Raw genomic sequence first — 25,641 nt, 5'->3', positions numbered from 1 at the left:
TTTCCTGGGATCTGCAGCGGAGCACGACGCAATTGTGAAATTTCCTTGGCAAACGTACATGGGAACTCATCCAGGGTGCTTTTTTGGAGCTGCCTCTCCTGGGAGGTCCCGTTAGATTGTGAATAATACTCAGCAGAAGACCAAAAGTAAAAGTGCACTTTTCTCGTCAACTCTGGGCTCACTCTGGGATAACGTTTGGAGGGATTACTGCTGAAATGAGAGCCATGACCGGAAGCAGCGAGCGGGAAAGCTGAAAGACTTTGTTTCTTGTACGTCCCAAGTTATTCGATCCCTGCCTGTGAGGACTGAGGACTGTAAACTCAGCACACGACCACCCCCCTGCTTCGGCTGGGTGCATGGGGAGGTTTTCATTTGATCAGGAGAGAAGAGGATTGAGCTCATTGGAACCAAAGCTCCAGAACCCACTGGTGTAGTGCCGTTGATTCCTCCCAGACCTCGGACTCCAGAACCCACTGGAGGAGTGCTGTTCAGACGCCGGACTCAGAGGAACTGTACTCGCACCAGAGATGGATGTGGAAAAGGGACATGTGTCCGTCAGGAGAGGCATGAGCTGGAGTCCAGGGGGGGTGAGAAAGCCTCTCCAGGCAACGCAGGGCATGGATGCCCCCAGCGTGGAGTGCAATGCACCATGGGAGAATGAGGGACTAAAGGGTCAACCAACTGTTTTATCGAGCACTAATCACATGGGTCGCAAAACAAGTAAGTCTGCCATTTGGTTATTGGTCTTCACGACACTTTGCTTTACTTGAAGAATCTGACTGCTACTGTACTGTTTAACAGGATGACATAGTCATAATAGGTACTCTTCCAAAAGGATATTTTGAGCACTGCTGCTTCAACTGGCTTGGGCCTACTGTATTGGTAGTATATCATCATGCTTGAAAAATGATTATTGAAATAAGGGAGAAACCGAGCGGACAACAAATAGAGAAAACAGACATTCCTGCCTTTTTCAGTGCAACTTCAGACATCTGTTTCCGTGCTGTAAAAAACGCCGGCTCTCCCCAACAGAGATGGAAATGCAATCATGTACCATACTTAAAGGGCAATCTCCATATGCAACATAGCCACTGACCATAATGGACTAACTTGTGGGAAAGGCTACTAGGAAAGAATCCATAATAAGTCCTTCAGATCCTTGTCTGTACTTTCACAGCTGTCAGTCCTTAAAATATGAAAAAGTGGAGTTAACAAGCACTCACAGCTCACGTTGTTAGACTGTTAAATTCTAATGTGGAAAAAAAGCATAAAACAATAGACAACTGGCAAGACAATTAGCCCCGGGCTGAGAAAATACTGTCAGAATGTATGTGCTAATCAAAGAGACTAACAAGACATTGTGCTGCATGGAAATAGAAAGAAAGCTCAGACCTATAAAAGAATTGTTACGGTCGTTTGTTGCAGCGTTCAAAATCCACTAATCTGTCAAAATCCACTAAAAAGAGGAAAACAAATTGACTTGATATGGGACAGGTGCCAGATCTCCGCGTGCATGGCGAAAAACAGAACAACAAGGAGAAAAACGCAAACTCTAAACATTGTGTCCCACGACTACACCGTTTTCCAAAAAAAGTAAAGTGAGGCGTAGAGCTGACAGCATGAGAAAAAGCTTGATTTAAGCCCCCCGAGCTGGTTTATGGTTTCCCCCATGGGATTCAGAGGGAGGTTAGGTCACTTTCAATCCAGCGAGACCCCCAGGACCTCTGGTTAATCCCCGTCTTTCCATACCGCTTCACACACATCACCCACGGGGGCCGCCGCTGTCATCCCCGCTGCCGTCACGGAGAAAGATAACATCCGACGTGGTAATCTGACCTTTGATATACAAATGCGAAGGCCTGGCCCCTGACTCAACCCCTCCGGTGTCGGAGGGGGAGGCGGAGAGAGGGTGGGGGTCACATCATCAGCGTCTGATTCAGGGAGGGGCAAGCAAATGGGGGTTTGGGGGGGGAGTGATTGATTCAGAGCCTTTCTTGCATCAATTTCACCAGGTTATGTCTCTGCTGGAAGGACAGGAAATGCCTGTGCTTCCCTGGCGGGTCAGAGCTCATATAGCGCCCTCCCCCTAGGGGTTCACAGGGGGCAGGCAGCATCACTTGGCCCCTAAGCAAACCACACACACACACACACACACACGCAAACCACACACACGCACACACGCACGCACGCACGCGCACACACACACACACACACACACACACACACACACACACACACACACACACACACACACACACACTCTGACATTGACGTCCAAGGGGTCAGGTGCCAGGTCTCTGGGGACAACATTAATCCATATGCATGTTTAGAGTAGACTTGGACGTCTGGGTTCCCTGTCATGTGGTCGCTCAATAATATTACCCTTTGATATTACAGCTCCACCACATGGCTCTACAACAGTGATGCATGTTAAGTACATTTACTTAAGTACAATTTTGAGGTATTTGTAGCCTACTTTACTTGAGCATTTCCAATGTTGAATACTTTTCCTTCTACTCTACATCATGGATCCAAATATAGTACTTTTACTCCACCACATGTATTTTAAAACGTTATAGTTGGTAGATTTGGATTTTTATTACAAAACATACTTCAATCCTATGGTATATAGACCTACATTTCAGAAAAAGTTTCAACAGTTTTTTACACATTTTAAAACTTGAAACATCATGCATAATGAGTATGTTTACTTGCATAATGAGTACTTTTACTTTTGGTACTTTAAGTACATTTAGGTGCCAATACTTTTGTACTTTTTTACTCAAGTACATTTTGAATCACGGACCTTTACTTGCAAAAGAGTAGGACATTGCAATATTGATACTTTTACTTAAAGTAAAACATTTGAGTACTTTTTCCACCACTGGCTGTGTGCAACTGCTGACACATCAGGGCAGACATTAAGAGGCGGGGATCTACTGGAGAGTTGGATTAGTTCTTAAAAGTGAAATGAAGTTGTACTGAGTCTGGACACTCACTCACCCTCCCTGCGCCATAGAGCTTTCGGCTGGAGTTGCGTTTACGCGCAATGCGCGGCTTGTGGACCAGTATTTTGCAAGGAAAAAGAAATCCGATCCCGTCTCTGGCTACAGAAGGGGGTGTGGAGGACTGGAGGTATCACACGCAGTTAAATTGGAAAACCTAGCGGAACAGCTACAAAAGAGTGGAGCTCTGAAGTTAAAAAAAGAGAAAAGAAAAAGAAAGGTAAGGAATAGAGAGGGAATTATGCGGCATGGAACGTGGATAACCTCCTTGAACGTTTTATCTTAAAAATATTTAAGCGCAAGTTTTCCTTGGTAGGCTAGGCTACTATAGGCTATTATGAAAACTTATTTAGGACAAATCATTTAATATTCCGCTACTTACACACTTTTGAATAGTTTGTCAGGCTCAGCTTTTAGCCACAACTTTTGGAGGCAGTGCCAAGTGCCAACTCGTTTGCTTCTGCGATGAACCGTGTTATCTTCAGTCAAAATATGATGGATCAGATCAGCGTGCATGTTCTGAAGGTGTTTTCAGATCGAATCGTTAAACAACAACACTACCACATGGTTCCCAAACAGTGGAGCGGGACCCATTTGTGGGTCGCAGACAGATTTTTATGGGTTCCTTAGTTTTTAGTAATTATTATTATTATTATTACAAATATTTTCAAAAAACATTCCCAAGAAAGCACATTTTCTCATGAATTAAAAACAAAGTTCAAAGATGTTTTAGTGGGCCTAATTCATGAAGAAATCAAAGAAAAATCAAAGAAATTCCATATAGAACATAAATGTTTAAGAAGTAGTAAAAATAGCAGATCTGCAAGCTCACAACGCGGCACGAAGCTATTGGATCCCAATATCTATTTTGGGTCTCAAGCTAAAAGGTTTGGGAACCAATTTTTTTTGTAATATCCGATAACTTTTCGAATTAAGTAAAAAAAAAAGGACCGGTTAATTGAGAAAACCGGTTTTCACCGCGACTGCAGCTGTTGTTCTCACATTTTCAGTCATGGTGATATTAATCAATGGAGGAATGTTTGCGCAGGCATGATACCTGATAAGACTGTCATCTGGCATCCAGAAGAGGTAGCGGTTACACACAGTAAACATAGTTCTGAGCTGATGACATTTCATAGGCTAAGTATTATTCCAGAGCTGCACATACACATTCATAGCTTACTACAGGAATGTTATATAGCCTAGGGAAAACATATCAAACAACATACGTTTACTTTACTGGGAACACACACACACACACACGCACACACACACACACACACACACACACACACACACACACACACTATGGCGGCTTTATCGTGCCAGCTAAGCGAAGCGACGCATGTGTGCCAAATGGCTTTTTGTTTACATATGCGTGCGTGCATGCATGCGTTAGTTGTGCTCCAGTGGCACTCCAGGGCACACGATTGCGCTGGACGCATCGCGTCTTTGGTACGCGTCACGCGTCCTGTAACGATGCCATGCGCGTCTTTGGTACGCGTCACTCGATGCCATGCAGCCAACGAGGTACACGTCTCGTGTCATGTAAAAAAATAAATAATAAAAAAAAAAATCTGTAAATGTACTGTGATTCTTATATCATTTGTTTTAAGCAGTAACTCATTCCAGTTCAAATACAGACCAAACCATTCAATTCTATGCCATTGCCATCCACTATTGTTGCCTGTTCCGTTGCATTTAACAATGCAGATCTAATAGTTTAAATATATTTTACTCTGTTGTGAGTAAAAATGAATCTGATTATTATAGAAGAGGGCTTTGCACATAAAGAGTGCTGCTGCATTATATCCTATATTAATTATATGAAGAAGTAATCCATTATTTGGGGTGACGACAACCAGAATGCAGAATAGACTATCATTAGTTGGCTGAGAATAATGCCACAATGGTTTAAATGATCTAATGTAACTTTGAGAAGCGCAGAGCTGGTCAGAGTCCAATCAGACCAGCTGCGGGAGCGCTAATTGGGTTGACTCGTTGACCTAGGCCTACTTAATTGCGCTATTCGGTGTATAATTGAAAAATGGAAATGCAATGACAGTAGGCCTATTAATTCATTTATCAAAATATCAAAATTCATTCAATTTGTCCACACATCCAGTGTGGAAGGAAGACAGACAGACAGACAGACAGACAGACAGACAGACAGACAGACAGACAGACAGACAGACAGACAGACAGACAGTGATTTATCCAGATGCTTTGCCATTAGGCTACTCACACGGAGTAATGTAATGAATATGCTGACAGACAGACAGAATAAAAAGAGTCCACGAATAGGCCCGCACACTGCTCATAATGCAAAAAAAAAAAAAAAAAATCCTCCTCGGCTGCGCGATCCCGCCAGCAGCGTCAGTTCTGCAAATGCTAAGGTATGGTAACATGGCTGTTGTTTTGCAACAAGCATGATGAATTCATTTTAAGAAGTACATTTTATTATTTTCTCCTGTAATCAAGGTACGGTAGCTACCATACCCATGTGCTACTACTCCACTCGCTGCCTCACTCGCATCCATTGGTGCGTTATGCGTTTTTTCCGACTTTATATCGCCCATCCCCATGTCCAGATTTTTTTTTTCGGTGATATGCACGGCAGCACGTCATTACTTTCTTTCTGACAGTGGATTTCTGTCTGTCTGTCTGTCTGTCTGTCTGTCTGTCTGTCTGTCTGTCTGTCTGTCTGTCTGTCTGTCTGTCTGTCTGTCTGTCTGTCTGTCTGTCTGTCTGTATATATAAAGATATTGGCGAAGCATACGTTGTGCCATTGACCGTTAAAATGTTTAATTGGCCGGTAATTATAAAGTCCACCGGACACTGTGACCGGCTGGGAAAATGTCTCCCTTATATCATTTGGCTCCCTTTAGGCTATTTTATCAGATTTAATCCTATTATTCTTATTATTATTTGGTTAAAGTAGTAGGCTACAACCATTAAAACAACATCATCATTTTTGTATCATGATCTGTCAGCATGGTTTAAATCCCGAAGGGTGAGCGTGCTTCTTCTGTGCTGTGCGCTGTTAAAATCAGCCTATTCCTTCGTCGTACGATGGTGACGCGCGTTGAAAATATCAGAGCTACAAGCTCACAACTCGTCGCAATTCGCCACGCTATGAGCTTGTATATCTGCTATAGATACGCAACACGGCCATACGGCCATCAAGCTTCATAGCTGCGCTGGAGACCCTGGAGTCGGGGTTTACTGTTACAGAACCGTACGGATTCCGTGGCTATAATCGTGGATAATCTATGGATTCCGTGACACCATACGTAGATTAATTCGTAGGCTATTGTGTGGCGGCGGTGGCGCACAGGCAGTTCACTTGCACCCACTTTATTCACTTATTTTTTGGTGAATAAATACAGTAAACAAACATTCCTATTCCTATCCTATCCTAGACAGTAGGCCTATTAATTTCATCAAAATATCAAAATTCATTCAATTTGTCCACACATCCAGTGTGGAAGGAAGACAGACAGACAGACAGACAGACAGACGGACAGACGGACAGACAGACGGACAGACTGATTGATTTCATTTTCCCATTGCACATGCATATAGAGAACGTCAAGTCAGTCAGTTCAGCACCACAGCCCCTCATCACACAGATAGACAGCTGTTAAAAGTGGTTGCACTTATATGAAACAGAAATAGGCCTCTAATATTTGACAATTTGGCCAATGTTTAATTTGTCACGGTTACTGTTGAGTGAGAAAATGGTGTCGTGTTAATCATCTGGGGACAAAATAATTTGGGTCCCAACCCACAGGTTGAGAAACACTTGTATAGCTCTCAGTTACCAATGAATCAATTAGCGCGGTCATTATTTGCTTTCAAGGAAAAACAAACAATAGATGTGTGAATTAGCCAGTCATTAGCTCCTGCAGCTGTGACGAATATGGTGGACTGATCACCAATCAAGTGATCAAAGCAAAGGCAATTCATGGTGGTAATCGAGGGTTGTGAGTCTCACAGCTGAAACAGGGAACTGCATGACATAACAGTGAGAGAGAAGGTTGCAAATAGGAAAAAGTAGGCTAGGCCTAGTTTCATGACACAGAGAGCGATAGCGTCGGTGCAGTCATTCAGTCAGTCAGTCAGTCAGTCAGTCAGTCAGACAGACAGACAGACAGACAGACAGACAGACAGACAGACAGACAGACAGACAGACAGTTGCACCGGGCACCGCCACCTAAATCTTCTCCCCCACAATCTCTTTATTCCGTAACGGAATTCATCAATGACGAGGGCTTTCCAACTGTTCCCTGCAAATAAGCCATGTGTATAGGCTATTATATTGTATGTATCCTATACGCTATGCCTAATATAATATAGCCATGGGCCGATTTGTGGGTCTTACTTATTATTGTTATTTAATTATTATTGTTATTTAAAACTGATGTCATCATTGAAATAAATATGCCTTTTACAGAACACTTAATGCCTGGGCTTTAATTTATCGCAAGAAAGTTCTAATTTGGTTTGAAAAGTATAGGCTATGAATGAAGAATGAATGAGCTTTATTACCGGTATCATTGTTGCATAAAACAAGTTCAAGAACAACGAAAGTGGAGCAAACCTTTATTGTTAAGACAAAACAATAAGTTAAATTTATAAAAAAAAAAGTATAGATATAGCCTACGAAGTAAAAAAAAAAAAAAAAAAAAAAAAAAAGTCCCGTCTCACAGCTAATAGTGCATGAGCGCAGCTATATAAAAAGCTGTTTTTTAAGCCTGTGGATCTTTTAAAAAGGCAGCAGTTCAAACAATGGGATAGGTCTTTGATGATGCTGCGGGTCTTTGGCAGTGGTGGAAAAGGTATACAGCCTACTCAACTGTTTTACTTTTTAATGTAAAAGTATCAATTATGCAATGCAATGTAGAACGGCGAGCTCCATTTGTGTTGAACACCACGGAGCGACCGTCTGTCTAGTCGCCCCGGTTCTAACGAGGGGTCGCGGCGATCCAACGGCCAGCCATTCTGGAGCTCTACGGTCGTTTATAGTTTCAGCCAAAGTAGCCGATCTACAAGCAGCGCGCGCCGGGCAACAGAGTGCGAGCGAGGAGGTGGACCAGAACTATAGACAGTTCCTGGCTTCCTGCACTGCTAATTATTTCAAATAATAAACAAACAATTAGGTGTGGAAGGGCTTCAGTCAATGAATCAAAGAGAGTCCGAACATCGGTTTACTCCCCTGGAGATCAATGATATAGGCCAAGGCTGTTGATGGGCCAATTAAGTTGTGTGCTGCTGTTTAAATAAACGTCCACTCTCGTCTCTCTCTCTCTCTCTCTCTCTCTCTCTCTCTCTCTCTCTCTCTCTCTCTCTCTCTCTCTCTCTGTGTCTCTGCGCTCCGCGCATGAAGCGTCTCCATTTGGACATGATTTGGAACAGAGCGAGAGAGAGATGGAGAGAGAAAGCGAGGGAGCAAAAAAAATCCTGCCTACAGGATTACGTTTTGTTCTTCTGGTTTAAGTTCATCATGGCTCGGTCAATTATGAAGCGATTAAAACAAATAAAACGTCACCTCTTCCTTGGAAAGCCCCACTTCCATGGACTGTATTGTGTCCCTATTACATCTAAAGATGTATAACGTTGGCTGATCTACCAGTGCGCCATGCAGTGCGCTCCCAAAATGGACATTTCCCGACATTGATTTGCTATATAAAACCATATTTGATAGATATAACTATCATCTACAATTACTTATTGTAGAGAACGTTATAGGCTATATAGGGTATTTTAGCCTAGTGCGCAATGCCACCCTGGCAATGCCGATACGAAATTAATATGGCATTCATATTATTCAAGTTATTATACAGCCTACCAAAAGCTGTATGGTTTAAAGTAGGCCTAATTAATATACGTATAGGATATACTGCAGCACTCGTGTGTAAAGCCCTGTGTTGGTTCTACTGTTCGCTTCACAATCACTTTTGTAGAATGCAACACAAACTCGAAGCACTGCGCTGTCAGCGCCGACTGCCGCCGAGTCGCCGACTGCGCCCAATGAATGCGTTTCTTGTGGGGAGATTTACAGAAGCGGAATATAGGCTACCAAGTTAATCAGGGGGAACTTGATAAATATAGGGGAGTAAACACGTATGAAAAATATCAAAAGAAAACATTTTTTTAATACAAAATTCAACAAATTAAAGTTGCATGGACCCCCCTCCAGCCAAAATAAAAAAGTCATGGTCCCCCCTGACAATCAAATTATTATTTGAGAACCCCCCCTCGCTATGGACTATACCCACCTTAAGTATTAGACGAACACTCCCTAAATGGTTCGAGTTTTAGTTTGCGCCGAAACTAGAAAGACTGTACCGACGCAGGCCGTGCGGCACAAATGCGGGGCCCTGAGCGGGGGAGCGGGGGGCGAGGCCTTTTTTTTTTTTTTTTTTTTTTCGTTTTTTTTTGGGTAGGCCTACTTTTACTTGAGTAAAAGTATTTATACTTTTACTTAAGGCGGGCACACTTTTACTGCAGTCTGCATGGGGGAACCAGAGGCGTCAATTGGGTATGGCAAGCTATGGCAGCTGCCATACCTTGGCTACAGGGGGAAATAATAAAATGTTCTTTTCATCGTGCCTATTGCAGGTATGTAAGTAAGGTATGGCAACCACCAGTCATGTTGCCATACCTTAGCTTTTTCTGAACTGACGCCACTGCCCCAGGCAGCCAGTGACGTAGATATAGCGTAGGGATACCACTTCAAAGAATTGACAAGTTAACAATAACAATAAGCACACAGGCAGCAGCTATTATAATAGGCTATACTCACACAAGTTGACACAACAAGCAGAGAATCATGCTAAGATTTGCCTCCTGGCGTTCCTTGCAGCAAATTCTGCAATAACGTCTTTATAATCCAGTGTAGATACAGCATCCTGTTCTATTGCGATGATGGCAAGTCCACAAAGTCTCTCCTGGGACATGGTTGTGCGTAAATAGTTTTTTATCAGTTTTAACTTGGAGAAACTGCGCTCCCCAGATGCAACTGTGACGGGGATTGTCAGTAAAATCCGAAGGGCAATTTCACTGTTAGGGAATGTCCCTTTCCTCTTTTTGAGATAACGCAGTGTTTCCAGCGCAGTCTTGGCTTCCTTGGGCACTGTTACGCACAATACGCGCAGCTCAGTGAACAGGTCCTCTGCATTGATGTCAATTCAATTCAATTCAAAGGAGCTTTATTGGCATGAGAAAACATACGTTTACATTGCCAAAGCAAGTATCACAAATACAATAAAAAACAGTTGAAAATGGGGAACATATATACAGTTGGAGGGGGGTACAGCATTGAGTAAACAGAGCTATGTCGCATTGTGACATTTTATATACAGGGTACAAATAGCAGCATTTTTTTCCCCTCAAAATGCATTTAAAGGTATCAGCTCTGTTTCATACTGTATGTGCAGTAGGTCTAGATGTCAATCCATGGTTTGTAGTCCTTAGGGTCACTAGACTGGGTTCCATCTGTTAATGTTGCTGTCAGAGACAAGCTCAAAGCCTCACACTTTCTCTTCAGTTCAATGTCATCTATTTCACAAAGTTTGGACAGGTTAAAAAGAAATCCAAACGTGCCCTCTAATTGTTTTATTTGTTTGAATCGATCGCGTAGAGCGGAGAGGGCCTGGTCCACTATTGGAATGAAATATTCCGTTTCGAAAAGCCGCTCTCCAGATAGAGGGATGTCTGCGTCTCTTCTCCGTTTCCCCGTCACGCGCGACTCTGTGAATAATGGCCTGACACCCATCTCCTCGGCAATCTCTTTTGCTGTTATTTTTGAAGACGTAAATCCAGTTTCTCTGTAGTTCTCCATGAAATTAACCAGTCCCTTAATATCAGACAAAGCCACATCCAGCTGCATATCCTTAGACGGCAAATCTTTGCTCACAGTGTTAACAGCAAACAAAATGTCATACCATATAACCATAGCCAGAATGAATTCAAAATTTTCCAGCTCAAAGTTGACCAGGGAAAGAGACTCGCTTTTAATTTTAGCGTCTTTAGTTTTCTCTGATACTTCCAGCAAAGCATCTTTAACATTTTTAATGTCGTGGCGTAGTACTTTGACACTCTCTACCCTACATTCCCACCTCGTTTCGGACAGTGGTTTAACGTTGAGAGAAACATGCGCTGTCAATATATCCCAACGATTAGTGGAAGGGGCAAATATGGACCCTGCCTGCCTTGGTTTTGTACTGCGCCGTTGGTTCGTTCTGGGCGAGCGGTTGTTTTTTGTGCAACTAAAATACTCCTGTGCACATTACATTGGCGTAGGCCTATAGGAAAAAATAAATAAAGCCAAGGAGAACTATTAATGGCGAAACACAGGCCCACGAACAAAATATTTATATAGCGAATAGGCCTATATTTGTTTAATTTCGCCGTTTTAAAGCACCATGCTGGCGAGGATGCGCAAAAAAAAATGATTGTGCTGTCAAACAATGAAACTATATGGAATCTATGAAGGTTGTGGGGATCCCTGCTTCATCTCTCTCGCCTGTGACACCACGCAAAGCGTTTCGGGGTATTCCGAGTTTTGCACGATCTGATCATCTGCTTCAAATACCACCAGTGGTCCTTGAGGCTTGAGGTGGTCCACAATCCCCAGCTTATTAATGATGGAGTTGGACAGTTGGTAACCAAATGGACCTCGGCGCTTGCCGAGATCTCTCTCTCTCTCTCTCTCTCTCTCTCTCTCTCTCTCTCTCTCTCTCTCTCTCTGCTCTCACTGGGCGCAGTGGGGCAAAGTAACTAAGTAGATTTACTTATACTGTATACTCAAGTAAAATGTTGAGGTAATTAAAAGATATGATTAGGCCTATTATATTATAAAACATCCATTGATCCACTTTAGCCGTACGTTTTATGCCTATATGCCTATAACAAGACAACTAAAGGAAAGAGAGAGAGGGGGAGGGGTTATTATTACCCTTATTACTATACTACTAACTAGGTAACCTCGCACACCAGGCTTTACTAACTAGGCAAGGGGCTGCCTCTCCGCTGAGCGCATGCATGCATTGCTGCGTGACAGACAGACAGACAGACAGACAGACAGACAGACAGACAGACAGACAGACAGACAGACAGACAGACAGACAGACAGACCTGGCCCTATTGCGAAGGGCAAATGCGTTGTCTAAACCGGAGCATGGAGGAGCTTGGAACATGCATGGTACAAAAAAAATGGCGGAATGGCAGAGAATCTATGCAGATTAGCAGTAGGCCTAAATGGTGAGGCCACATTCTCATAATATAATTCGGTTTAGTCGTGCGAATGGGAGGGGTGAAGTTGCCACATTCTTGCATATTTAATTGATACGTTTGCGCTCGCACTGCACTTTGTCATCCGAAACAAGGAATCGTCCGTGCACGTCTGTCCAGGGACATGAATGTATCCAAGCTGCATAATAATGCCTCCTCCATCTCCCTGTGTGTAACCGCAGGACCCCCGCAAGCGCCGCATTAGCCTATTTATCAGCGGTCAACGTTCGTAAACGGGCAATCAAAAAATAAAACCAGCGGCGGCGGGAGAGTCTCGCAAAATCTACCAGCAATAAACCAGACAGAAAATACTTTAGCAAGATATGAATATCTACGAAGAGGACAACGTGTCTCTCTCTCTCTCTCTCTCTCTCTCTGCCCCTCGTCTTGCCCTCCGCTGGCTCACTCGCTGCGCAAAAGCGTCTCCATTTGGACATGATTTGGCACAGAGAGCAGCGCGCGCGAGCTAGGGCGAGAGACCCACACATCGGCCTATATTATATTAGCCTATAGCCTATATATGATATACAAGTGACTCCAGAAGCACTTTCCTTTCATCTAAATGTGAGCAACTCCTCACAAATAATACACTATGTGCGATGGAGGGAGGGGTGATCAGAAATTAAATCAATGAGGGGAGGAGGCGGCCAGAATGGTCAGAAATCTAATGTAACCTAACCCTAACCCAAAGCCCGATACATAATTGACAATTGGAGACCTGCCCGTCCCGAAGACCGACATTTTTCTAAACAAGCTTAATTGCAGAGTGCGTGTAGCGGCGGCCTTTTGTTTTCATTACACTTTAAATATTGGTGAAGAACAGAGACATGATACCCCTTTCCAACTGTCTTTATTCAATTGTGAAACAGGTCCCGACTCCCGAGGACAATTTAACAATGAACAATCCTTTGAGTTTGCGTTGTGCGACATTTGTGCAATTAAAATAAACAATCTCAAGTTAAGTATGTGTATAAAATATTAGAATGAATAGCCTTAATCAGTCAAGCAACGAAACATTCCCATTCCCTGGTTAAATTAAAGTATATAAATAGGCTAAACAAATAAAATAAACAGCATTTGTTATTTTAGTCCGTAACACAGCACTTTTCTTTGTATGAATCAACACTTATTCGTTCAGTTTAATAGTCCCAAAAATCCAGCGCTGGGCGCAAGGCCGCGCCGGGAGGCCGCACCGGCGAATAATCCAATCAGACAGCAAGCAGCTGAAATTAAATAAAATACATTTATAAATAAATGATAAGATCACAAGAGACCAAGATGACTACATTCTACGTTGGCCATTGGGTATATATTGCCAACAGTTAAAGGCTAGGCTGTACTCACCGATCTTATAAATTGTGATGAAGAAAATCGTTCAACGATGTCCTTCGCTCGGAGATGGTTCTGCCCGCAGCGCTGAAAACCCGTTCACTGGAACTGCTGCTGGCCGGGATGCAAAGCACAGATCTTGCCAATTTTTTTCTTTATTTATTTTTCTCAAGCCCGACCCAGCCCAAAGCCCGACATGTGCGTGACAAATTGAGCCCGGCAGGCCAGGCCGCTGCTCAGAGCTAAAGTTAACAACTAAACAAACAAATAACGAAATAAAGGTCTAAACACAACATAACTGAACAGAACTAAACAAATAATAAATAAAGCAATTTAACTGACAACTTAACCAGAAGGCAGCCATTCCGAAGGGCTCAACTTAGGAACACCAAACAAAACAAAAACAGTTAAATAAATAAATAAATAAATAAATAAATATAAATAAATTAACGAAATATGTATAGTCTCAATCAGTCAAGGATTAAAACATTTGGTTAAAATGCAAATATAAAAATGGGCAAAACAAATAAAATAACCAGCATCTGTTATTTTAGTCCATAAACACAACACACTTCTACTTAATATATTAGTCCCAACCAGCAGGGCGCAAGGCCGTGACTCATGCATGCGCTGATCTGAAAGTTACATTTCAACATCACATCATCGCCCAAATAATAATAAATAATATATTCGGAATGGCGGGGTGTTTCCAGAAAATGAAACGAAATCTATTTGGTTTCACTTTATACTCTAAAGATTTAAAAGATCCATTTGGTTAACAACTCTCCATAATTTAGCTGTGGACCACTTGGAACTTCCCCCAAGGACCAACGGTGGTCCTTGGCCAACGGTGGTCCTTGGGGGGGGGGGGGGACCACCAGGACCACCAACTCACCAAAGGACCACCGGTGGTCCTTGAGGGTCTGTATTTTATCCCAATTCAAATAGGCCTATATAAAGCAAATTTGCTACGTCAGCCAAGGAGCACAGAGAGCATGCAGCCCACAGTGGAGACAGACCAACGCATGCTCGCATGAACGTCTGGATGTTTTATTTGATATACACGTCTACACACACACACGCAGGTTTAGCGCTGAGAATCAAATGGGTGGCACACATCTCACACGTGCGTTCCAGAGCAGAGCAACAAGTCAATCACGCGTACAGTTCATGGCGGCGCTGCATTTGACCGTGTCGTCTCACGCATGATGGCCACATGGCCATTAGATGTATGCGTGCGTTAACACATGCGTTCGCCACAAACGCCTAACACTACGCGTCCTCGCGTTCCCCTGTGAGGCACAAAAGAGAAGGCACACGGGGACGCGTGCCGGCGACATTTGCGCGTTCTGATTCAAAAGCCGTTTGAAAATTACAGGAGACGTTCATGCGTTCAGTACAACACAGATAAAATCGAATGCGTGCGCGCGAGTGTAGCAACGTCCATGTGGCACGATAAAGCCGCCATACACACACACACGCACGCGCGCTGACGCACACACGCACACACACACACACACACACACACACACACACACACACACACACACACACACACACACTAATACACTATAAATCTGAAAATTCTTTGGCTTGGTGATGGCTTTCAATCTATTTTTGAGCGGTGGTCACAATGCTCCTATACGTGGCCGTGTGTGTGGGTCTGTCTGTCTGTCTGTCTGTCTGTCTGTCTGTCTGTCTGTCTGTCTGTCTGTCTCCGGGTCTGTAGCCTGCAGTAACCTTTTCTGACCACACATTTTAAGGGAGGGGCGCTGTTGCACACACACACACACACACACACACACACACACACACACACACACACACACACACACACACACACCACAGCTCAGTTCACACAAGTGTGATTTTTGTTTTACTGCTTGTTGTCAAATAGTTATTTTGTGCTTGAGAAAGGTCTTATTCCATGTTTATAGCAACAACTCTTCCGTGTGTGTGTGTGTGTGTGTGTGTGTGTGTGTGTGTGTGTGTGTGTGTGTGTGTGTGTGTGTGTGTGTGTGAGAGAGAGAGAGAGAGAGAGATTGAGAGAGGCCAGGCAGATCACAGAAAATTATTCAGGGACTGATTGATTTGGCATGGTGGGTAGGGCTACTGACATTACATTGATGCATTTCCTTGTGGACATGCAACCCTGATTACCAAAAAATGTGGTCTAATTCTTAGCTTGAGTTCCATTCTGGATGTTTATAAAATCAGCATGGCTTTGTCCCTCTTTAGTCATATACTAAGTTAAAGATGAAAAAATAAACAAAAGCTGCTTGTGCTGTGTGGATCTGAATAGAAGTAACTCTCAGCCACAGACAGGAGGGCACCTTTCTGTGAGTTAATTCAATTAAGGGGAGATTTTGCCTGTAAAATGAAAGACAGATGCACTTTATTCCAGGTTGGCTGGAGCAATGATCATGCTTAGCGTAAAGCCAGAGCCAGGAAAATCCATTCTCATCGTGTTCACAATGCATGGGAAAGCCTTAACAAGAGATTGATTTACCTGCAATCATTTTTGATTGGCTCACAATTACATACAATTATGTCTCTGGATCATCGTACCCGATAAATGTAAAGGGAATTATGCCTGAGCCATCTGTCAGAGAGATGTATTTGAATTACTATTCAAAGACTCCATGACTCTTTTTATTCTTATCCTTCGCTATACCAGAACAGTAGTTCTGTAACTAGTTCGGCTGTCAGATGTAATAGTCACTTCAATCAGTTGCTCTGAAACTGAAATACCCTTCCCAAAAAACTATAAAGCCCTATAAAACTATGTCACGCTGATGAGCAGGATTCCAGGGCATGGTAACGCTTAGAAATGACTGAGTTATTAACCAGAAGCAATTTACAAAATATGTAATATAAAATTAGAAACTGAAACTGTCTTTGAAGTGTAGAAACTATGTTTATTGCTTACAGTTGGAAGTATTTCTTGACTGTATTGCATTTTGGGCTGTCAACAGATGTGCCTTTTGGACACTGCAGATTGTGATAAAGGCTTTATTATTAAGGAGCTGAGCTGCAGCCTTGAAGAAATTACCAAAGGCATGTTGGAAACTCAAGCAGGGAATTTTCTCGGCAGTTGAGGAATGCTCTGGGAGGGAGCAGTGCAGATGGCAGAGGAAATACTTGTGCTTTCTAGAATGGACCCCAGAAGCACTTACAATAAACTACAGTCATTTTCAACAGAAACGTGTTTGTTTTATCTCATACTTTTGAAATGATGAGCAAAATTGCAAAGTCAACATCGAGTTTGACCAAAAAATGATATAGAAGTAGACCAATTCAGTCTATTTACTCAGCATGAGTCAAACCGTTTTATTTAATTTTTTAGCCTTTTTTCTTTTAATACTTTTTACGTTCACTTCCAGTTAAAATGTTTATTTGAGAACTGCACTCAGTCTAGTCTAGCAATGTCTTTGTCTACTTCTCTGGTCTGCTGAATAAAACGTGTAAGCAAGCTGTATTCCTTCTTGCTACATTGGGTGGAATCATATGTACAGCACGGGAATAATCAAAAACATATGGTTGCAGAAACAATTATGTGGGTTTTTAAGCAGCATATTCCTTCCCAGACTTGTTAAGAATTTGTCCTTGTTGTTGGTTCACACTGTTTGTACATTTACAGGCATTGTGTGCTGAGCTCTTTTAGGAGATGTTGAGGGTGCTTTTTTTAAACGGCTATAGGCTATATAGTGCATAAGCCCCTCAAAAGAAGACTTAGTAATTCTGTAAAATCTCTGCCACAAAATGAAAGACAGGAAGAATAGCTGTTTGTGTTGAAGCTCTGATATTTTGAACTAATCTGATTACTCGTTTAAACTATCACAATCATGCTGTTGCAATATGCAATATGTCTGTTTCAGCATATGTTGGTCTCCTACAATTCCCAATAATGCATTTAGCAGGCATGCATTGTCCATATAGCCTTGTACTGTATCATGAACCTGATTAATATTTTCTGTAGTCATAATCGCTATTTTGTCATAAACACAGTGGACCAGGACATTTAACTCACAAGGATTTTCTCTCTTTCTCTTGTTTTGCACTCTAGATCTGACCAGAAGCGCCAGTTTGTCTGAGAAGGAACTGAAGGAGGCTCGTGTCAGGAGTCAGATCATTGCAGCTCAGCTCACCATTCCTTCCAACTCTAACTCCAGAGGCGTCCAGCTCTTTAACCGACGCAAGCAGAGAGTCAACGCCTTCACGCTAGAAAGCTGTGGAGGAGAGGGGTCAGGCAAGGACAGAGTGGAGAATGTGAAAGCCAGCCCTTCGTCCAACAAACTGACATGGGCAGAGAAGAGCAGTGAGGACAAGGACAGAGAACTGAACCGCAAGAACGTTGCAACCAAGGCTCTCTGGTCGCCCGCTGGGAGAACGCAGGGAGTAGTAGGTGACATCATGGAGGAACCGGACGAGCACTTCCACACGGTGGGTGACCTTGACGACCAAGTCATCCAGGAGAGACATTTCCAACCCGTCAGTGAGAAAGAGGAGTTGGAGGAGGAGGAGGAGGAGGAGATGATTAAGGCAAGGAAGGAGGAAGAAAGAGAAGAAGCCCTCAGAGATCTGGAGGACACAGTTAGGGATGAGATCCCTCCTGAAAGTGCAAACGGCGTTCTGGCCGGGATAGAGGGGGTGTGCGGCGAGCCAGTCCCTAACGGAGCGCTTCTTAACGGTTGCTATAGTAGCGTTGGCCCAGAGAATGCCTCTGTGTCCATTTCCAAGCCGGCGGCTGCCATCGTCAACAGAACTGCCCGGCCTTTTTTCTCTCCTGCGGCGGTGCAGTCTCCAGAGCTCATCAGTCCGGTCGTGGAGGTTCCTCCAGTCACTAACTACTCCAACCCACCTCTCCCGACGTTCACGGCCCCTCGGCCTGTGGCGTTCTCACCCCCACCCCCCCCTCCGTCGTACCCCACCCCCCCTCTACCGGCCTTCACCAATCAGCCCCCGCAGGGCTACTCTAGTCCACCTCCTATGTCTCCTATCATGTCCCCTGCATCTCCACCTCCGTTGTCCCAGTTCCCCAGTGCCGTTTCGCATATGTCCCATCATAGTCCCCCCAACCCACCAGCGCCCCATTATGGCCCACCGACAGCCCCTAGACCCTCCGTCTTTGTTCCTCGGCCTGCTGGAGAGAAGAAGCCCGCAATGCCAATCAAAACAGGAATACTTGAAGAGGGCGCTGCCAGGCGGTCAAACAGAAAGGCTATGTTCACGTTCAAGGAGAAGACAGTTGTATCTCCCAACCCTGAGCTGCTATCCATGGTTCAGGGGGCAGATGAGAGGAAGAAACACGGACATAAATCTGTGCCCGAGCCGGTGTCCGAGGAGGAGCTTTTAGCTCTTGGGGCCGAAGCCTCCAACTTTCTGGCCGAAGAGGAGAAGACGGAGCAGGCGACATCTCCAGAGTGGGCCTCCTGCCTGAAGACCTCCAGGACCCGAGCGAGGGTCGAACACAAACCGGATCAGTCACTTACCAACGCCTCAGGGAAGGGTGCGGAGCTGTTCGCTAAGCGTCAGTCAAGGATGGAGCAGTTTGAGATCCACAAAGCAGCACAGAATCAGATGCGGTCCCCGTCTCCCACCATGTCTCTGCCACCATCCTGGGTCTACCCGTCAAACATGCCCGGCAGGGTCAAAGCGATCGCCAAAAACTCTGACGTGTGCGCTCAGCTCTCGCAGAACCTGAAGGCCCAGCAGTCTGTCCAGAGGAAGCCTGTCAAGAAGGCTCTACCTCCCCCGCCGGTACCGGAATCGCCTCCCCTGGAGAACGGCTGCACAAAAGTAGAGATGGACCTCTCCAGGCACCAGCCCTATCAACTGAACTCTTCCCTCTTCATCTTGAACCCCATCAAGGAGCCTGTGAACTCCTTACCCAGAGGAGCACCACCCCCCAAGCCTCTGGTCTCATCATCTTACTCCTCCAGACAGACATCTTTGCCTAACAGCCCTGGCCAATTCAGTCCCTTTGCCGGATACAGGCCGGCCCAATGCATGTCTCCCCAGCCCCCACTCAGCCCCATAGGAAGAACGGATTCTCCCACAAGCTACGGGGCAGCCTCAGCCATGGGGCTGCACAGGATTACCTCTCCAGTGTCGGCCTTCTCTCCAGAACGGGTTGCCTCTCCGCGGTCGGGAGTTCAAGCGCCCAGACCCACGTTTTCTGCTAAAAGGGCAGGGATTGAACCCCAGGTGTGGAGGCCCTCTTTCTACTACTATTAGATTGTCTGTTTACACCAACAGGGCAACAGGGCTCATCAGAGTCAACAGGTCTTACTGAAAATGTGTATAGATGCAGATGCAGCATTTATTATATACTGCACTTTATCCTGTTTATGTTGTACCTGTAGCTGTAGTGTATAATAAGAGAGAGCAGTTACAGTAATTACATATTATAACATATTATTTAAATATAATTTCAATATGAGTCCTTGGATTGACATGAAATGGTTCATTGGGCTAATTTATATTTTACAGACAGTTCTAAATTAAAGTGTTCTTGTTTAGAACAAATTTTCTTTGTTACTATATTCAATTTGGGAACCCATTCGAAAAAACAAAACGTTCTTTTATTTCATTTCATGCAAATAGAAAATACTGTGCATGATCTAAATATTATTTAACCACTTAAGCCCTATACCGTACTTGGCCATATGACACATAGTGAAAATAGCCAATCTACAAGCTCACAGTGCGTCTATTGCGACCTGTTGAGAGCTTGTGAACAATTGCACAAAATAGGGATGCCAGGCTTAATGTGGTTAAGGAGAAATGGTCTACGCGTTGACTGAATATGTAAATGTTTATTTTCTGCTTAGAAATCCCTAGGGCACATTAATTTAATATCAGTGTATAAATGTGACTTGAATTTAGTTGGATGTCTTCTTTGTATATAGTCTGCCTATGTCTAACTGAAAAGGCCATTACAATACTGACAACCTACATTTTATGTCTGTTATAAAACATTTACTGTCAGTTAGAGCTGAAGAAGAGATTCACACTTTTTTCCAGTATTTTCTCCAAAGTCTGTGGGCATCAGAATAATGCTGCTTTCAAAGCACTTTTGCAGCTGTTCTGGCGTCTGTTTTATGATCTATGATTTGAAATTTAATATGAGCTCACCAGACATGAAAGTTGCAGTGAAAAAAAACTCATTTTATGACTCCTTTTCTTCAGGGTAATTTACTTTGCTTTCCAACATCTCCTAACAAAATATATAGCTCCTGCTTAGATTCTTTGATGCTTAAAAATGTTCAAAATTCATGTAACAGGAACATCTCAGCTCTTAAAAGGCAAGACTTCAAAAGCTAGCATCAAATCTCTGCTTTTTGACCACGGGGTATCTGTCTCTTTCTCTTTTCATGTATGCTGATGCACTTTTCCCTGCTGATTGTGCCTCTGTTGGTTGAGGTGTTTAGTTTGATTATGTCTTTCATCTGATTAAAGCTTTATCCTTTACACCCTGCTGTGACCTCCTATCTGCTCTTGGCTGCCCCTGACTGTTGCTAATTCGATTCCTTACGTCTCCTCTGCCTGTTCTGTGTTTTCATGTTTCACTCTTGCCTCTCTGGAATCTGCACTCACACGTTTCATTTCACTGGAACAGTAACAGCTTAGTTTTAAGCCTCTTGCCAAGTAAATTGGAAGCATGAAACAAGAAATTAGTCTTACTCTTTATATAATATATGTGACAAGTACCGATTTCTGCTTAGTTTTGACAAAAAATATACCTTTAGATAAACGTTTGAGTGACGTGTGTGTGTGTGTGTGTGTGTGTGTGTGTGTGTGTGTGTGTGTGTGTGTGTGTGTGTGTGTGTGTGTGTGTGTGCTTTCAGACATTCCCTTTTACAGGAGTAGTCTTGATTTTACTCAAGGGGCCCTAGGGGCTCAGACTTTCAGACAAATGGGTTGACCCTTGACCTAGCCCTGATTTCTCAAGGGAATGTCTGCTTCTTTGTGATGTAACCAATAGTTTATAATATAAGAAATCAATGATGAGTAAATGTATCTCTGAATACTGACCGTACAATTATGGTCAACTACAAAAAATGCTCTCTGTATACAGTACTATAACTTTTAGCACTGTCAGGGGTAATGTTGTTTTACACATGCCTTTTACATGCCTGAGGTGAAAGGCCTTCGCAGTGTAACATCATATCCCTGTAAAGGTTAGTCACCCCAGTCAGACCAAATGACAGTAACTTAAGATGGACACTGAAGACCAGGCTTGTCTAGAGGTGCCCAGACTCGTTGAAGAAGCACAAAGAGGAGGGAGGTGGGGGGTTCACATAGGGATGGCCTGGTTGCCACTGGAGTCAGTATGCAAGCAACTTTGACTATTATGTTGGTTGTAAATTAAGATTTACAGATGTGACGTAACACAACCTTTTCGCAAATAAACACCTTTAATAGTGGGTGTGTTTAATTTCATGTGCTAATGTGTGCTGTTCTGTAACTTCATGCTGGTACACATACACACATAAATGAAACACACCCTCAATTAACCTTATTACCTTCTACTATGTTTATGCATAAATATGGCTGCTGTGAAAAGGCTCCACTCAGTTTATCCAGAGTCAAAAACACTAAAAACAACAGAACAAAACATGCTATGTTAAAGGTCTTTCTATTCCAAGATCATAATATTCAGCTCTTTAAACTTATTTCTGGAGCGCTGCTTTACAAACAAGACCACATTTCCGCCTTGAATAGGACTAAAGACTAAACGCATAATGTTTGTCATTTTCCAGCAGATGAAAAAGGAGCTTTCTCCTACTGCCGCTGCCAGCCAGCCTCCCACACCGACCAGGACGCCCAGTCTCACCAGGCGTTTCAGCAGCCCGGAGGGCCCCACCCCTGGTACCTGGTCCCCCAGCCTGCAGACCAACCAGCCCACCTCTAGACCCTCTGTCACGTCCCCTTTGTCCCCTCCCTGGGGTTCAAGATGTCAGTCCCCGATGGTTAGCCAGCAGACCACCCAGCCTTCCGCCGTCTCCTCCAAAACATTCACGGCGGCCTCCCCCGTCTCTCCTCCCTGGGGTTCCCGGTGCCAGTCCCCCATGGTCTGCCAAACAAACCAGCCGTTTTCCCCCTCTAAACCCCTGTATACATCCACCGCTGCCTCCCCCGTCTCTCCGTCCAGGGAGAGTCGCTGCATGTCCCCCATCGTTAGTAACCTGAACTCAAAGGCCAACCATCGCCTCCTGGCCAAGAACATCATCAACGCGGCCAAGCGCAAAAACAGCCCTTCCCCTGGTGCTCTCAGCGGGCACAGTCTCCCCATCTCGCCTCTTGGCAGCTCCCACCACGGCTATGACTGCAGCAAGCCATCCATCAGCCCCTTCCAGTCGCGGGCCTTGGGGGCCCAATCGCCAACGTTCACCAGCCCGCCGCCCACCCCGACGCAGAGGATCTGTTCCCCGGTGAGGCTCTACAACACCCGCTCCCTCACCGACTCCGACGCATCTGTGGAGTCCGAGGACTCGGGCCTGAGGTCGCCCGGCCTGCGCTCCTACAACACCTGTCCCCGTGGCTGGGGCGGCAGCTTGAGGGTGAAGAGGGGCAGCGTCTCCACGGACTTGTAGGAAGGAGCTCGGCCCCTCGCTGACGGAGACCGCCGAGATGCAAATAAATGAAAAGGTGTCCGTTGGGTTTGTACAACCCTGAGAGATGCATATGGGGGGATATGGGACCAAACACCAAAACACAGACGGAATTTGATAAGAATTATATTTTAAACTATTTTGGATCCACATGAAAGGAAATTAAGGGATTATAAGGTATAGAAATGTCTGTCTGTAACTTTTAAAAATGACCCTGTGAATGACAGAATTTGATGTTATATTAATTGTATGGACCTATTAAGACAAGCATTTCTATATAATGCAGTTGCTTTTAGGCTTCTTAACATACCAAAAAAATCGAACCTCTGTTCGAAGTGGAGCTGTGTGTGTGTGTGTGTGTGTGTGTGTGTGTGTGTGTGTGTGTGTGTGTGTGTGTGTGTGTGTGTGTATTGCAGTTGATGCTCAGGGCAGGCTAGACTCAACAGCACCTCTCTGGTCACCCAGGGTTACTACATACAGGCTACATACAGACCCACAGACCCACCCACCCACATACATACCTACACACACGGCCACGTATAGGGTAGCTTGTGTTCCACACAGCTCCAACAAATGTACCAGTACCAAAGATATTTGAAATACTTTCTTCGACAACAGTGTTAGATTTTTTTTTACCCCTACAGTGATCTGCCTTTCACAGTCACTTCTCCTGTTATCTATTCCCGTGAGATAGCGGAGTTTTGCTCTTTTTCGAAAAGGTCAGGAATTGACAAGATGTTTGCTGGACTGACACAAGTCAAGTGGGGAAGAGATTATTAATTATGATGCCTGTAAGGGAATTAGGGACGTGTAAATATATAGATTACTGGACTGTGCTTTCATAAAGTTATTCTTTTGAAAGTTGACATAGTACTGTATTAGTAGATGAAAACAGAGTATGCGGTGCATTGATAATGAAAAAGGACTTAGAATAGAGTAAGATTTACTTTCACATTCCTTAACCTTTTTTGATTCCTGGTGTTGAACAGCCATAGCATGGTGTTGGTGATATCATAAATGGCTAAAAACATTCATCACAGTTTTATTCTTTTTAATCAATAGGGGAGGAAAAAGCTTCTGATGCCTAATATCGCAGTGCAATAATACAATAATCACAATGTATATAAGTTGTTTTATTTACTGCATTTGGTTCTAATGAATGTATTGCTTTAGGGACAGATAGAAGTTGGTTGTGAAGATGGGAGATGAATGCGAGGATGAGTAAAGTCTGGAGCATTAAGGCATCTGTTCAATTAAACACTGTACACAGGTTTCAGGAGAGAACCTGACAGTATTGTAATGCAAGCGCTATTCAATCTTCAGTGTTTTGGGGGTCAAAAGATGAAAATGCAAATTGATTAGAATTTTCATACCGTGCACTGAACTATGCTTCGACATAGCTTTGCTGAAGTTGAACAGTGTTTGCTGAAACGGGGCTCTGAAAAATGCACCAACGACGTATTAACGAGGACTGTGTAGGCTACACAACATACAGCATTTTGAAATGTGAGCTTCACAGTAAAAATCCTTTAGTGTTAATTTAACTCTAAAGAGTGTACAAGTGGAAACTGGTCCATTTGGATTTGGGATTTTACTGTGTTGGATTAGTTTTAGATGCAGAGTGTTAGAGAACGTTTAGCAAAGAGGACGGCAGAATGTTGTTAAAAGATATAGACCTACGGCTAAAGCTTTAAGGATGGTATCAAAGGGGAAGGTTTGTAAGGACGGTATGTATATCACATACGTACATACAGTATCTGTAATGCACATGCTCCTAAACGTATTACTTTTTTGTTATTTTTTACTTGATTTGCACTTTTCATTCATTTTTTTTGTGGCAAACTAAGCATTGTTTCTGACCTGAACAACCAAAATAGGTGATATTCACTAGCAGGCTCTGTCCCACATATAAGTCCTACTATAGACACTCAGACCACACATTCAGCAGAATGCAATGCTATAGCATGTTAACATAAAGGTGATAATTGGCCACAAGCGTGACTGAGCTGCCTCCAAATGCACAGCTAACTTTCTGTTTTAAGTAAAGGTTCACTGAAGGTCATTTTGCACCAGCTCCATTTCCCACAATGCATCACACGAGAGGGACCACTCACCTGTTCTTTGACACGACCAAAGGCATCAGCAGATTTGTATTTACATGTATGCATGTTTTGAGTGACAAGGACACCAGCTGTGCGGTGTGTTCAGTTTGCATCTTGTGCAGGAATAACCCTGTCACTGTCATGGATTGGTTTCCAACTGGGCTAAGTTCTGGTCGGTGATCAGCTGACCTCTCTGGAAGGAGATCATGTTAGTTAGTAGTGGAGCTGATACTGCATGTATCCAACTGTCTATAAAACTCTGTTCCAATTCGTAACTGTGTGATGCCAGAA

General features: G+C 43.8%; 1 protein-coding gene across 2 annotated transcripts; it reads left to right on the top strand.

Moving 5' to 3' along the window:
- On the top strand, positions 1-25,641 carry synpo (synaptopodin). 2 transcript variants are annotated; one of them, XM_080746443.1, is made up of 3 exons: positions 1-720; positions 17,698-19,838; positions 22,400-25,641. In XM_080746443.1, exons 1-3 carry the CDS (start codon positions 528-530, stop codon positions 23,228-23,230), a joined length of 3,165 nt encoding a protein of 1,054 aa, XP_080602569.1. In that variant the 5' UTR covers positions 1-527; the 3' UTR covers positions 23,231-25,641. The 2 variants fall into 2 exon arrangements, with proteins under 2 accessions (XP_080602569.1, XP_080602568.1); XM_080746442.1 differs by having other exon boundaries at positions 22,397-25,641.

Source organism: Nannobrachium achirus (assembly GCF_963921795.1).
Source record: "Nannobrachium achirus genome assembly, chromosome: 17".
Classification (NCBI taxonomy): Eukaryota; Metazoa; Chordata; class Actinopteri; order Myctophiformes; family Myctophidae; genus Nannobrachium; species Nannobrachium achirus.
The sequence above is the reverse complement of the archived record's forward strand: the minus strand, read 5'-3'. Positions and strand labels throughout refer to the sequence as shown.

Excerpts from the sequence above, each read along its gene's own strand:
- synpo (XM_080746442.1), top strand. The coding sequence starts at position 528 with ATGGATGTGGAAAAGGGACATGTGTCCGTCAGGAGAGGCATGAGCTGG. Across the intron at positions 721-17,697 it reads TCACATGGGTCGCAAAACAA|ATCTGACCAGAAGCGCCAGT; the intron begins GTAAGTCTGCCA and ends TTTGCACTCTAG. Across the intron at positions 19,839-22,396 it reads GGGCAGGGATTGAACCCCAG|CAGATGAAAAAGGAGCTTTC; the intron begins GTGTGGAGGCCC and ends GTCATTTTCCAG.